The sequence below is a fragment of the Trachemys scripta genome, chromosome 11 (assembly GCF_013100865.1).
Source record: "Trachemys scripta elegans isolate TJP31775 chromosome 11, CAS_Tse_1.0, whole genome shotgun sequence".
In the NCBI taxonomy this organism is placed as follows: Eukaryota; Metazoa; Chordata; order Testudines; family Emydidae; genus Trachemys; species Trachemys scripta.
The window spans coordinates 37,058,643-37,072,039 of record NC_048308.1 but is presented as its reverse complement, the minus strand read 5'-3'; the positions used below and the strand labels follow the sequence as shown (position 1 = coordinate 37,072,039).

The window sequence follows — 13,397 nt, the reverse complement described above, 5'->3', positions numbered from 1 at the left end:
ATTTAAGCAACTGAATATGCTTCCCAAAAAGAGTTTATGTAGCTTGCTACATTAAAGCACAAAAATATAAAGTTGGGATCACAGAGAAATTCATTTTCAACATTGATTTTTGCATCTTGAATCTTCAAATCCCCAAAACAGCATGTCATTTGAAGTCTTGAAAGTAGATCAATAACATCAATAGTTTCCACAAATAACCAAATCATCATCAGCATGATTAAGTCAGTGAACATATGAAGCTGCCAGCTAACTGAGTGCCAAGTTCATTATTTATCTTCATTTTTATTTCAGAAAATAGAAACTCCAGTAGACACCATTTAACAAATAATGACAGATTGTTCATTGGAAAAAAGTATTTTCTCCAGTTACAAAGTCTGAGGGAATGTTTGTCTAATACCTCCTATTACCTTTCAAAATCCCAAACACTTTTAAAATCCAATTACATTAGCTCACATAGGTGATAAAGCTACTCAGACACTGAATACAACAAAAAAATCCATGGACAGATGGAGTTTAATATCTATTCCTCAACAATATTGATATAGACAGTATGCAACTAAAAACAAGAATTAAACTGAATAAGGCACTCTTGGATTTAAATAATAAAGTATTACTTAGTTTTGAGAAAATGAGAGTAGATGCATGCAAATGGAGAAAATGCAATATGTTGTCTGTACAAACTATATATTGGCATATCTTATATATGATATAACTCCTACATACCTTGGTTCATTAGCCTGACGTTGTCTTTAACTAATGCTTTTGCTTAAGAATCTAGATCAAATTTCCAAAAGTGATTTTGAGTGCCCAACTCGAACCACTTTAAAAGGTGTCCGATATTCAAAGGGCAGGTGCTTAATACTTTCTGAAAAATCAGACTCCTTTAAAGTATCTTAAAGTGGGCATCCAAAAATCACTTTTGCAAATTCATACCATACAAAACATAAGAAGGCCTATACATAACTGATTAGGAATAGGCCTTTCTAGTGAGTGGGAATAAATCAAATGCAATATAGCAGTTAACTCCTATTTTCTCCTTTTAATTAAATATTAAAATAAGTTCTATGCCTGTGATTATTACTACAGGTACTAACCAGTTTACACTGATTGTTCAAGACCATTATAATGTAGTATTTCTATTAATTTAAGATGACTTTTCCAAAAAATGATTTTGGAAGATTCACCAGATAAAGTCTACATGGAACTGAATGAGAATAGATAAATAGATCGCATCCAGATTGCAGGGAAGATGTTCTCATATCTTTTATACCCATTTTCTAACACAGGAAACAAGCAGCTGTGAACTAACTTTTGAAAATGTACAGGTAATTCTTCCAACTGTGTTAGGTGCTACAGAGTACCCTTAACTGAATAAGAGTTTTCAAACTTCAGTAAAATATGGAGACAGTCTCAACATACTTATACAAACTAGGGGTTACATATTCATATAATAAATACCTCCATTCAATTAACTGCCTGTAATACAGCTCAGGGCTAGAAAAAGAGACAATACCCATTCTTATAATATAATTACTCTTTTACTAGAGATGAATATTCCAAATTTTTTATATTGATTTAGTGATTTATTTAATCTACACATTGTAATGAATTGCAGTTATATTTTACATAATGATTGTTCGGGGGAGCAGGAAAATCTCAAATGGAATTTATTCCAATTCCAGCAATGAAAAAAACCTAGTAACTAAAGCAATTTTATAGAGTCTTATGGTAAGAGAATTATCATAACATCAAGAGCAGTCCATTTAGCAGGAATTTTAAGACCAAGTATTAAAAAGTGGCTTAAAAAAATTGCATCTACAAGCTTTTCCATACCCATGCAAAATTTACTGGTTTATTTCTATTATTTATTATTTTACAATTTCCAGGTAAATTATATTTGTGTGAAAACTGAGAGGTCAAAAGTCCAGCTACCTACCAGATTACACGTGCAAATACAGTTTGCATGCACAAAAATATTTGCAAAAATGCACATATCCAGGAGCAAGAGTTCCCTTTTAACAATGTGACCCATTTAGTCTTTGGAGTTACTCCAAGTTACATTTGTGTAAATGAGATAAAAAACTGGCACCCCAAGTTGAGTTTTACTGACATGACAGATAAAGCAAGGAAGGATAATTTTTGGAGCAATCTTGGATAATCACCAGGGGCCAAATTTTCAGACAGCCTTTAACAAGAATATTCACATTTTTTCATGCATACCTTTTCATGTGTACAAAACCTATACTCCACATTTACAAACCACTTCTAAAAAAATGTGACCTTAGATCATTTACTGTACTGCGACAACTGCCTTTTGACTGCTTATATGGATGAAGGGATCTTGTCATGATGCATGATCCTGTTCCATTGAAGTTAATGGGATGTTTCTATGGACTTTTATGGGAGCAGTCTAATGGCCATGGTAACTTATTTTGGAAAAATTTTCACAGTTTTCACTTAATCTCATAAGAATCTTAAATATAGTGTCAAATATCAGAGGGGTAGCCGTGTTAGTCTGAATCTGTAAAAAGCAACAGAGGGTCCTGTGGCACCTTTAAGACTAACAGAAATTTTAATCTTAAATCTGTCAGTCTTAAAGGTGCCACAGGACCCTCTGTTGCTTAAATATAGTGGTTGATATTTTCAAAGCAATTGAGATCATTCAGGGCCTGAACTTGCACTCATTAAGGCTAATGGCAAAGCTCTTGCTGACTTCAGTGATACAGGATCTGGCCCTTAGATAAATCTTTCATTAATTTTAATCAATATTTCTAATTTTAGTTTATACATGAATTCTACTATTATTTTCAAACCAAAAGATTATGCACAACAGAAAATGTTTTCATAGCTTCTGAAAATTTTATGTATGTATAATCTACAGCAGTAAAAACATCAAACTGAAAGAAAATAACTATTCAATAACTCAAAATGTAAAGGCCTTAATTTAAACAATATGTACTTCTACAATATCATCAAGATTTAAATTCTATTTTAAATACCGCATCTAAATAACAATGGTGCCAACTGAACCAAAGGTTAAAGTGTTAATCCATGCATTTCCAGCCTTTCAAAATTAATTGGGTGACAAATGATTTCATTATCTAGCTCTAATTGCTTAAAAAGGCATGTAATAGATCAGCTGCAAAACCAAAGAGATCATCTTACCATGGCATTGTTTGAATTGGTTCAATAATCACTTCTTCTAAAAAACAAATGAACAACAGCTGTTTAAAGTTCTGATATACTTAGTACAAATTCTGATTTTCAATTCTAAACTTTCTTTGACTGTAACAGATATTGTAAAATGTTTCAAAGTTGCAATTAAAATTTGAACTGCTAAACAACTCAAAAACTTGCTTACTGGATTTTTTGAAATCAGGGAAAGCTAGCATATAATAAAAACCTTCCAAATACTAAATCATTATTAGGTCACTTACCTTTTGGACCAAACACATGTAATCTGCCATTTTGTCCATTCTTTTGGTCCTAAAATAACAATAATAGTAACATTAAAAATGAAAACCACTGTAATTAATTAAGATACCCATCCTGCATTAATGAGGGTTCTTGCAGTGATGCAAATTCCCACTAACTTCAACAGAATTCCACACCAGGATTCAGAATTGGAGCTTTGAAATTTCTTCACCACACATACGAAAATTTCAAACAGCAGTCGCTATTGTTTTTCAATATCAATAGCTAAATAAAGAACAAAAAACATCAATTGCCCATGAAAGAGATGCCGAAGTAAATCCTATAGAAAACTAAGTCTTACCTTTATGGCACCTGTCCTTTCTAAACAGTTCTGCCTAGTAGAAAACACAGACATTTGTATGAACACATACTCCTTGAACACTGGAATTTCAGTTTGTTCAAGTGGACATGTGGTAGCAAAACAAAATAAAATAAAATAAATCTAGAAGGCACCGAATTCTTACACAACTGCAATTACTGCAAACAATTACTTAATCTGGACTCTAAGGTCTGACTCAACAAAAAATACCTAGGCCTTTTCCAGGGTTTGTACAAGTCCTGGATGGTGGCTTTGGCATTAGGGCCCACACTAGAAAGAATTATAACCAGATTTACGATCTGATTCAGCAAAGCACTTAAGCACACGCTGAAGTCCATCCCCTATTCTGTAAATCCCTTATGTTTTTACTATTGAGCTCACTAGGACTTAAGTATGTATTTAAGAGCTTTGCTGAATTGGAATATTAGTAGGTACAAAACACTTTCAGCTGCAATGATATTACTAATATTGTAAGTAAGCTATTTAGTGTAGACAAGGCACAGGCATTTTCAATATGATTTCAGAAAAACTTGTGTCTCCACTGTGAGCCAACTTTCCTCAGTATAGGTTAGCCTTTATCTAAGCTAGGACTTTTTATACTGTGTAGCACCAGTACATCATCACACAGCAATGATGTAACCAGGTTCAGGCATTTTAACTCAGAGTGATTTTTTTTAAAATGTCCAATTTACACCAGTCTTTTCACCATTAGAGATTCATTAAAATAAATTTGCCATGCCCTGCACTCTATGACATAGGCACCAACTTTCCCCAGCACCAGTAGGTGCGCGAGTCCCCCTGCCCCCGGCCCTGACTCCACCCTTTCCCTGCCCCTGCTCCGCCCCCATTCCAACCCCTTCCCCAAAGTCCCAACTCCACCCCCTCCCTGCCCCTACTGGACCCCTTCCCCAAATCCCCTCCCCGGCCCTGCCTCTTCCCTGAGCGTGCCGCATTCCTCCTGGGAGCTAGGGGGAAAAAGCAGGCATGTGGCGCACTCAGGGGAGGAGGCGGAGTGGAGGCGAGCTGGGCGGGGAGTGGCCGGAGGGAGCAGAGCACCCACCAATTTTTCCCCGGGGGTGCTCCAGGCCCGGAGCACCCATGGAGTCGGCACCTATGCTCTACGACTCCCTTTTCTGGGTCCATCTAGTCACCGTTTTTCTCCATTCCTATTAAAGACATGTGGTTGGACCTACACAAGAAAATTACTCCAGAACTAGCTGGGGAGACATATCTTTGGTCTCTATTAATGGCTAAGAATATTTCTTTAATCTTCTTTACATTTCTAAAACTTATCTAAGAGACAACAGGTGGCAGACAGCTCCTGTTCATTAAACTACTGGGGGGGGGGGTGCACGGGAGGGAGGAGGGAGCAAGAGGAGTCAAATAATATTTCTTCTGTCTGGCATCAAGAACAAATATATACAACACTCTACTCCTATGAAAGCTTGCGTGGCATTCTATCGCTGACAAATAGAGGAGATAGCTCACAGATTCAGGAGCAGCCTCTGGAGCCGTGCAACACAGAAAGGTCAGAGAATTATTGTGGCCCAGAAGCAGGGTGGATTTGATTTAAATCAAATTGATTTAAATCATGATTTAAATCACTAGTCAGGAAGACTCAATTTAATCACGGTTTTCTACATAAGAGTGCATTCTTGTTGGTTGTTATAACCTTAACACATATTCACAACTCAGAGATAGATGTAGGTTTCATTTTTAGAAGGTTCACACTATACATTTTTAAACAGTGATTTATTTTGAAAACTTTTCAGATTAGTTTTACAGCTATATCAGAAAATGAATGATTGTTTGGTTATTTCATTTACCAAAGGTAACTGAAGAGATATTTAGGAAGTCACTGGGAGGTGAACTGTCTCCAATTCAACAGGTTAATCACTAATATTTGGAGGATTTTCTTGCCATGCTGTATTAGGAGGAGAACATCACCAGACAGACATTTAAATTATTTTATTTAACTAAAACCATCACGTTAAGTATTCTGGATTTTTTTCTTCAACAGCAAACATACAATATTTTAACAAAATAAGCATATGTCTCTCGCTTCTCACATTTATCTCCAGACTTCTTCTCCTTGTCCAGATCTATTCCGCCCCCCACAATCTTCTATTCATTGAACTTTTTGAAACTTTGCACTTTTAGAGAGAGGTAAGGGACTGGCTCTGTGTACACAAATTTGCAGAGGGACAATAGAGTTGAGGTGTGTTATTTCTCACCTCTATATATTATTTATTTTAAAACATTTTTGCTGTTAACAAGCATGTTACCTCTGGAGACACAAATCCACAGTTTGAGAACTGCAAAACTAAGTATCTCTGATGGTATCTTCTAGATTGAGCACTGGTATCTCTGATGGTATCTTCTAGATTGAGCACTGGTATCTCTGATGGTATCTTCTAGATTGAGCACTGAGTCCCATTGGGTGGATAGAAAGATTAACCTAAATAATCTATACAGAAGCCTGTGTAACCCCATAAGATTGGGTCCCTAATCCATGAACTATTAGAAGTCATTTAAAAACTTTTCTTAAACATTACATGAATATATTGTCTCATACTATAGAATTAGAATTTATAATCCCTATTCCATGATGAGATATCTTTGAGCTATAATGTATCTTAGTTAAAACTATCTTTAGATAGGTTTTTTCCTCAAAAAACATTTTATCAAAAATAAAAAACAATAATTAAAAAAAAAAAACATTGCTTTTTATCCATCCTGGCCAGAAGGCACCTTGATAGGGACTTAATCAATATGGGACAGTCTCAAAATGTTTAAAAAAAATAGAAGAAAAAAGTCTCCTTTGGGTCAGGAACAAGCATGAGTTAACTGAAAAGATGCTTACTGGTAGTTCTGGTTGAGAAAAATGTATCACTAGTACAAATCTATAATATTTGAAGTACAATATGTGAATTTAACTTAAAGTACTTGAAAATATGACATTTTACAGTCATATCACAATTATAATAAATGCTATATTTAACCTTTTTTTAATCTTTCACAATGTGCCCTTTTTGTATGAAAATTTTGATTTGACCACTGTGCATGACTCCTCTTGTGCTTGATCAATTTAATGCAATAGAAGAACCTTTAATATATGAAATGATAGTTGAATGTAACACTTTGTATTGTATCATTGCAAATCACAGTAAACAAATAAAACAATCTATTTTATATATACACCTCTACCCTGATATAATGCTGTCCTCGGGAGCCAAAAAATCTTACTGCATTATAGGTGAAACTGCGTTATATCGAACTTGCTTTGATCCGCCGGAGCGCAGCTTTACCGTGTTATTTCCGAATTCGTGTTATATCGGGGTAGAGGCGTATCATGGTTTTGGTACAAACTTCCAAAACCTAAAGAAGGAAGCTTTTTGGCCCCAAAGATTGCATATTATTATATACTGATCCAATGAAAACTCATTTCACTTACTTTTAAATACATATAAAGGACCAATAAATGGTGGATGTGGGAGGCCATCAGCAGATCGCCTTGACTCTTCCTCCACCACCAGGTCTCCCCAAATTCACCCAACTCACATTCCTTTACAGCTTGCCTCACACAACAGAAAACTTCTGGAAATTTTTTGGGGCCAAGACTGTGTCTTTCTTTTCTTACCTTGACATTGTCAAGCAGGCTTCTAGAATAAATCCATCTAAACAGAAAGATGTACATGATGTATTAAGCACAACACAGAACAAACCATGTTTTCTTAAACTGTATATTTTTCTATTCACAATTAGTTCATTATCAAAGTATACAGTTAATGTTGGGCTGTCAAAGTTTCTATATATTTACCAATGTAGATTGCACTTGAGAATTATTAGTGAGCTTATAAGAAAATGGTTTATAAAACCAGACAACAGAAAATGTTTGAAACACTGAATATTTCAAAACACTGAGCTATTAACGGATGGCTAAGATGTCAGTTTATAAATTACATTAGTACTTTTCATTTTAGATATTAATTTTCTTCTTGACATTATCTGGGTGTTCAAAAATCTCTAATACAATGCCATTTTTTAAAATGTTTCTGTATTATCTGTCTTCTTTGCCTTTATATATGGAGGACTTGTAAATGTTACATAGAACAGACTTAATGTTGGTGATGTGAGAGTACCTCTAGAATCTTCTCTTTGTACATTCCCTTTTTGATATCAAACTATTGTAAAATATAATTTAAAAAAAATAAATTACAATTTTCTTAGTTCCATTATAATTCAGTTGGTAGCACTCATCCTTGGACCAGAAGACTGTGGGTCCAAATTTCATACTAGAATTAGGGCTTATAACCAGTGTTGAAAATGCAATTAAGGATACTGTACCTCTGATGAGACATTAAACCGGGTCCATATTGTCTATATCACATGGCTATCCAAGTGGAAGTTAATCACTCACACAGAACTTTTAGAGTCAGGGATAAATCCCATGGTCTTGTCAACATTCTCTTCCTTAGTTATAAAACAGTCTAAGTGTACAGTATAAGGTAATATGAATCTTTGTTGAGTGCATAATGGTCACTAATTTTTCTTGTTCTGCATAATGTTATTGTAAAACAATTTGGGTGCATAAAGCCAATTTATATTCAGTTTTTCTGGAAAGTTTAAAGACCAAATCCTGCTACTATATAATCAATGGCAAATTCTCATTGACATCACTCAGAGGAGACCTAAAGTATTTTTCACAAGGAACATTTATTCAGTAGACTAAAGGGGATTTTTAAAATCTTGTGAAGTCCTATTATTCTGTATGATCTTCCTTCCTTTCTAAAGATTTTAGAACTATTCGCTCATTAACATTCTCCTGTGAATGAATGGAGATCAAATTTAGAAAATAGCCAGGAAGAGAGAGATATATATTTGAAATGTGAAATACTGTAGTACTCTACAGTAACATCTACCTAAGCATACTCAATGGAGTCCCTGGTCATCAATGGCATTTGCTCAATGGCTTGCTGTATATTCCAAACACGTTATACCGAACCATTGACTCTATGCTGAAAGGACAGAACATGCATGGTATAGACCATCTAACACTGTATTCAGCAACTGCCAAAAGAGGATATTTTAACAACCTTTTTTCCTTCTGAATAATTATAAACCAGAAATAGGGCCAGTTTTCTTTATAAAAAATTGTATCATTATATAAATAAATACAGACAATTAAAAACCTTTTAGGGTCACTGAACCAAAAAAACTAAAGCAAGATGACTTTGTAAATGTAAGAGGTATGTGCAATTATCTGAATAAATACAGATTGTGAGACAATTAATTTCCAAAGTTTGCATATGGTACATGGAGTTTCAGTTTTATGACACAGCCAGTTGTGCAGTACAGTTTCAAAGGCCCAGATGCAGGAAGGGACTTAGGTGCTACAATGTTCAGCATCGCAACACCTAACTTCTAGGCTTCTAGAAACATCACAAGAACAGCACAGCGATCCACAAAGCCTGAGGTAGGCGCCTAAGCTCCTATACAATGAATGGGGACAGATAGGAGCCTTAGACTGTGATCTACAAAGCCAGCATACTAGGTAAGGAGCCACTGAAGCCAGCCAATGGGCAACATCAACCAGATGTGTGCTAAAACCTGTCCCTATCATGGAGATAGGTGCCTAAGACTTAACTGCCTAAGTACCATCGTGGATCACACACAAATTCATGATCTGAATTTATGTTTTTAGTGTGAGGAGAGGTGTTGAAAAGATTTCCCTTCATTTTTAATTTGGAACTTGGGAACGGGATTGGGAATTTTCATATGTATTTCCATACTAGGTCTCTAAGCTTGTTAGCAGATTCTTACTCCTTGGTCTGTGCAATTTCCTGGAAAGCAGAGATGTGAACTACATAATTCACAGGGTAACACCACTAGGTAGATCCATATCGCTACACGGTTATTAGCTTTGAAAAAGTGTGAATGTGGCCACTCCGAAAGACAAGCTGCAAATATGAGGGACGTTTCTTTAAAAAATGAAAAAAAAAAAAAAAAAACCTTATGTTCGAGAAAATAAAAATGTCTGGGTGAAAAAAAATATGCTTACTTATAATTTTATAAGCAAATATAATAGCTACAGTTTTTTTAATTTGAATGTTGGAAATAACAACATAATTCTTCTCTTTTAAAAAAACTATATTAATTGATAAGTTATAACAAATACCATCTGGTCCAACCACTTCCAGCATTCCAGAGACCTGAAAAAATTGACAGGAAAATAATTCAACTTATCATTAAGAATTTTTTTTTTTTTATGGGGACAGTAAACAAATTTGTTAGCTGCATCTCGATATTCATCCAACTAGATAATTCTTCAAAACGCTCTTTTAAATGGAATCAGTCTGTTTCTTATAGAAATTAAGCCCCTTTACAAAGGTTACCACTCACATTAACAACTTTTACCTTTGTTTTAATATACAAAAGAGGGAGTGCAGTGAAGTCGGGACTATTCACATGTCAAATTGTATTTTAAACTAAATTAGCTTTCAAGTTATACAAGCATATTTTTATATGCTTTTGAAACCAGCAAACCCATATATTTCATTCTCAGTTTTAAAAAGTTTTCTATTAACAAAGGAAAAAATAGCTTCTTTAGACTTGGTATACCAAATTTCTGCCTAGGTGTAGAGGAGATTTTACAGAAAATTTACGAAGTCCTGAAAAATAGGGTTTTATAATGGAAGTGCTGAAACAATCTTAACTCTCAACAACATAAACTATGATGATATAATACCAGATACTAACAACAAAATTAGGCCTAACAAGACACTGAAATAAAAATGTCTTGATATCAAGTGGTTTTCACCAAAGAGATATTGAGTAACTATGTGCAGGATTTACAACTGTGCAGGATGCATTCCTGAGATCCTGACTGCTATATGCACATCTGAGATATGAAGGATATTTGCATCAAGTGTCTTGTGCTTAATTCTTGAAAATCCTGTCTATCAAAAAAGGGGAACTTAACTTTTGAAAATAGAACAGCCATGCATGCCACAAAAGCAGATGAAATTTGATCATTTACATTGATAAAGTACCATAAATTATTGGAGTATTACCAAGACTACATTTAAGGTGTGGGGGGAGACTTTAAAGAACAGAAAACAATAAATAATTCATATAATAAAGTATATAGTGCCTTACACAACCAGGAAGATCAAAGTAAAAGACAAATTTTACTCTCGATTAGGACAGCAATTACTAATGCCCATAATGTGCATGCATTAGAAGGCAGAATTTGACACTAATTAAGCCACAAATCACTCCTATGAGTAGGAACCTAACAAATTCACGGTCCATTTTGGTCAAATTCTTGGTCATAGGATTTTAAAAATTGCAAATTTTATTATTTCAGCTATTTAAATCTGAAATTTCACAGTGTTGTAACTGTAGTGGTCCTGACCCAAAAAAGGAAGGGTTCCCAAAGTTAGAATCATAGAATCATAGAATATCAGGGTTGGAAGGGACCTCAGGAGGTCATCTAGTCCAACCCCCTGCTCAAAGCAGGACCAACCCCAACTAAATCATTCCAGCCAGGGCTTTGTCAAGCCGGACCTTAAAAACCTCCCTAGGTAACCCATTCCAGTGCTTCACCACCCTCCTAGTGAAATAGTGTTTCCTAATATCCAACCTAGACCTCCCCCACTGCAACTTGAAACCATTTCTCCTTGTTCTGTCATCTGCCACCACTGAGAACAGTCGAACTCCATCCTCTTTGGAACCCCCCCTTCAGGTAGTTGAAGGCTGCTATCAAATCCCCCCTCACTCTTCTCTTCTGCAGACTAAATAACCCCAGTTCCCTCAGTCTCTCCTCCTAAGTCATTTGCCCCAGCCCCCTGATCATTTTCGTTGCCCTTCGCTGGACTCTCTCCAATTTGTCCACATCCTTTCTGTAGTGGGGGGCCCAAACCTGGACGCAATACTCCAGGTGTGGCCTCACCGGTGCCGAATAGAGGGGAATAATCACTTCCCTCAATCTGCTGGCAATGCTCCTATTAATGCAGCCCAATATGATGTTAGCCTTCTTGGCAACAAGAGCACACTGCTGACTCATATCCAGCTTCTCGTCCACTGTAATCCCCAGGTCCTTTTCTGCAGAAATGCTGCTTAGCCAGTTGGTCCCCAGCCTGTAGCGGTGCATGGGATTCTTCCGTCCTAAGTGTAGGACTCTACACTTGTCCTTGCTGAACCTCATCAGATTTTGGCCCAATCCTCCAATTTGTCTAGGTCACTCTGGACCCTTTCCCTACCCTCCAGCATAACTACCTCTCCCCCCAGCTTAGTTTCATCTGCGAACTTGCTGAGGGTGCAATCCATCCCATCATCCAGATCATTAATGAAGATGTTGAACAAAACCGACCCCGGGACTGACCCCCGGGGCACTGATTGGATGGACAGAGACCTGCAAGCTCAGCTAGTTTTTCTCCTTGGGGCTATTACAGGATTATTCTCTAGACTCTTCCCCACTGCTCAGACCTCTGCCTAGTTTTAATTGTCTCAGCTGCTGGGGCATCGTTCACTTCCCTTGAGGCTGTTCCAAAGTCTAAGATTTCACCATTCAGAAGGGTGGTTTTTTGCTTTTGCAGCATAGAGTCTCCTCTCCATTTCACCCCATTGTTTCTAGTTATTGTTCTTTGTAGCATCCTGAACCTAAATGGTTCCTCTTCTTCCCGGGGGATTTTGTTGTCCAGGTAGTGATAGGCAGTTACCCATGATTGTGGCCTTCCTTAGTTGCCGTTTAGCTAATCCGTACATAGTTCTTTTCTTTTTACCTTGTAAATTAAACCCCCTAGCCCTCTGACAATGGTCGTTGCTCTGCTCAGAACGCCTCTTAATTTGTGTACCTCTTTCTCGTATCGATGTGACCACACGTGAGCTTAGCTTTTCAGATAACATCCCCCCCGCGTACTCTTTGCCTAATGAGCATGTTATACTTTGGGTCACAGAGCTCTATACTGGATGTGTAAATGGAACAGGGGTAGTGCATTCCCCCAGTGCTGTGCACTAGGGAAACTGAGGTACAGCCAGAATTCCTAGGAATGGGTTGAATTGGGGCACAAGGGAAGCAAATGCAAAATAAGAGCGTTATTCAGATTTGCTTCCTGATGTTAATATTAATATTAGGGTTACCATATCTAATAAACAAAAAAAGAGGACCCTCCACGGGCCCTGGCCCCGCCCATTTCCCCACCCCAGCCCCGTCCCAACTCCGCCCCTTCCCCGCCCTAACTACGCCCTCTCCTCCCTCCCACTCACAGCCACACGGAAAGGGCTGCCCGAGCGCCACCGGCTCCACAGTCCGCCGGGCAGCCCCCAGACCCCGCGCCCCCGGCGCCTCCCCAGCACAGCTGGAGCCCAGGAGGGGAAGCGCCCAGCCAGGGGCGCAGGGCCTGGAGGCCGCCCGGCAAACATGATGGCATATATCACATTGGTAGATGTGCAGGTGAACGAGCCCCTGATGGTATGGCTGATGTGATTAGGTCCTATGATGATGTCACTTGAATAGATATGTGGACAGAGTTGGCATCGGGGTTTGTTACAAGGATAGGTTCCTGGGTTAGTGGTTTTGTTCAGTGATGTGTGGTTGCTG

The 13,397-nt window shown here is 37.2% G+C and overlaps 1 protein-coding gene across 7 annotated transcripts in view; it reads right to left on the bottom strand.

Annotated features, from left to right (window-relative positions):
• ERICH2 (glutamate rich 2) overlaps positions 1-13,397 on the bottom strand; it is a 47,255-nt gene that overhangs the window by 28,092 nt on the left and 5,766 nt on the right. For 3 of the 7 annotated variants that reach the window (XM_034785378.1, XM_034785381.1, XM_034785380.1), the window contains exons 3-7: positions 9,972-10,005; positions 7,434-7,470; positions 3,776-3,809; positions 3,438-3,486; positions 3,166-3,202 (exon numbers count right to left, since the gene is read on the bottom strand). In XM_034785378.1, coding sequence (XP_034641269.1) covers positions 3,166-3,202; positions 3,438-3,486; positions 3,776-3,809; positions 7,434-7,470; positions 9,972-10,005 — 191 coding nt within the window. Of the gene's footprint in view, positions 1-1,458; positions 1,495-3,165; positions 3,203-3,437; positions 3,487-3,775; positions 3,810-7,433; positions 7,471-8,715; positions 9,766-9,971; positions 10,006-13,397 lie in introns of those variants that run through there. The other 4 variants (XM_034785379.1, XM_034785377.1, XM_034785384.1 and 1 more) reach the window with 3 other exon arrangements.